Source organism: Pollachius pollachius, assembly GCF_949987615.1.
Source record: "Pollachius pollachius genome assembly, chromosome: 9".
Taxonomy (NCBI): Eukaryota; Metazoa; Chordata; class Actinopteri; order Gadiformes; family Gadidae; genus Pollachius; species Pollachius pollachius.
The window spans coordinates 17,533,789-17,535,758 of NC_136942.1; the positions used below are offsets into that span (position 1 = coordinate 17,533,789).

General features: G+C 43.9%; 1 protein-coding gene across 1 annotated transcript in view; it reads right to left on the minus strand.

The window, feature by feature from the left end:
• Positions 1 to 224: 224 nt before the first annotated feature.
• Positions 225 to 1,970, minus strand: part of pnp6 (purine nucleoside phosphorylase 6) — a gene marked incomplete at both ends in the record, with an annotated part of 4,570 nt that continues 2,824 nt past the window's right edge. Inside the window, 2 exons of the mRNA XM_079742850.1 lie at positions 225 to 424; positions 1,785 to 1,970. The exon at positions 1,785 to 1,970 is cut by the window's right edge and continues 5 nt beyond it. Coding sequence (XP_079598976.1) covers positions 225 to 424; positions 1,785 to 1,970 — 386 coding nt within the window. The remainder of the gene's footprint in view (positions 425 to 1,784) is intronic.

Below are 1,970 nucleotides of genomic sequence, written 5' to 3' on the forward strand. Positions count from 1 at the left end.
GATAGTCTTGCTTTGTAAATATTAAATAATAATCAATACACATTTACCCTTACCTACCCTACCCACACAAAATCAGCTACAGCTTTAAACACTTTTGCTTGCGGACTGTGCAACCAAGTGTCTGTGTATGTGTGTGAGAGAATCTGTGCGTGTGATCATTTCATATTGCAGTGAGTAATAACGTAATAACATCCAAGTCTATCGGGCGTCACTTCTTCAGGATCCTACTGGATCTTGGCTACAATTTTTGTCACAAGCATTTCGAGGACCCTGGTGCGCCTGCGAGTGGTCTCCAGCACCTCGGCGTGGTTGGCCTTCTGCTTGCTGTCGTACTCGGTCACCACCATGTTGGTGATGAGTGAAAAGCCCAGGACACGCAGGCCACAGTGGCGGGCCACCACCACCTCCAGTGCTGTGCTCATTCCTATTGACACGCACCCAACACATTTCAACATGAGGATACGCTCGACGTGGATAATAGATGTTAGGTAGAGAAAAATGTGGTTTTGATGAGTTTGTTTTATTTGTAACGGTTTTATTTTGTTGTTTTTGGTTTCCTGTAAGGAATGTGAACTTGACATCACACTGTGTTGAAGGCTATGCAGAACAGACCCTGCTTAGAAGCACTCTGCCTCTGTTGTTCTGTTATATCTCACTAGATGGCGCCTGGCGGGACACATAACTTTCACATAACACTTATTATAGTCTGCTCTTTAGATGTGTCAGGGCCCAGGTAGTGGGCTACACTAGTGAATATAAGTGGACTCCCCATTCCCTGGTAAATATAGGAGCAGACCCATAATTGTTGAAAAAAAACAACACCTGTGTAGACAACAGCATCTATTGTAAGTACTATGCACATCAGAGCGACTACATTGACTTACTGCAGTGCAGACTATATCTAAGAGTAAGGGTTGTGTGTGATACTTCAAAGTTTAGATTGAAGGAGCCACTCACTGCATAATGTGTCCTTGAAGATGTCAAATCAAAGTACAACTTAATTAAATTCATATCCCAAGTGAGATGAATGGAAGGAAGATGATGACAGTTGATGACAGCATGCCAGCGTGTATGCCAATGTGGGAGAGAGTTTAAAGATTATGAAGGCCCTTTTCTAAAGGCCCTTTGGACTGAGCACTTCTGGGGTCTCGCTGAGAGCAACCAGCCAATGCAGAGCTCTGCAGGAACTACATACATTCAAAGGCTTTTCTGTTTTCGTTCGCAGCGCCAGTACTAACGCTGAAGAGCAGTAATTACTGGCTTTACGTACACTACCGCCTTGACCAATAACTGTACACCTAAGCACTCGGGCTAGGAAGAACTAGGAACCTTTTAAAGGTTAATTTAAACACTATTATTAGAGTGAATTGCGCTGAGAATATCTGTTTTAATATGCCTGCCTCTGTATGAGACCATTCTGATCTGAAAGCACTCCTGGATCATTTCTGACCAATCAGGGCATCTCTTGCCTGATAGGTTCGGGAAAGCCCTTGTTTGTGTTAATCACAGGTGTGTTAAATCAACACACAGAGAGGAAGGGAAAGCTTTTTTGGTGGTTGAGTTTCAAAATGTGTTTTCTGCTCACCCTAAACTTAATCGTACCTACAGCCGTTTAAAATTAAGCATGCTAAATAAAAACATAAATAATGTATACATATCATACTATATAGTACCACTTCTTATTGCATAAATAATATATACTACATCAACATATATATTATGCAATCTATTGTAGATCGATTTGATAACCCTAACCCTAACTGCTGAGACAAGCTGCCACTCACCCACTGCGTCGGCTCCCAGAGTCCGCAGAGCTCTCCCCTCTGTGACACTCTCGTAGGTGGGGCCGCTCACCATGCAGTAGACCCCCTTCTGCATGAAGACCCCGATGCCCTGCTCCTTGGCCGTCTGCTGGGCCAAGGCGATCAGGTCAGGGTCATAAGCGTCAGACATGCAGAGGAAGCGCACAC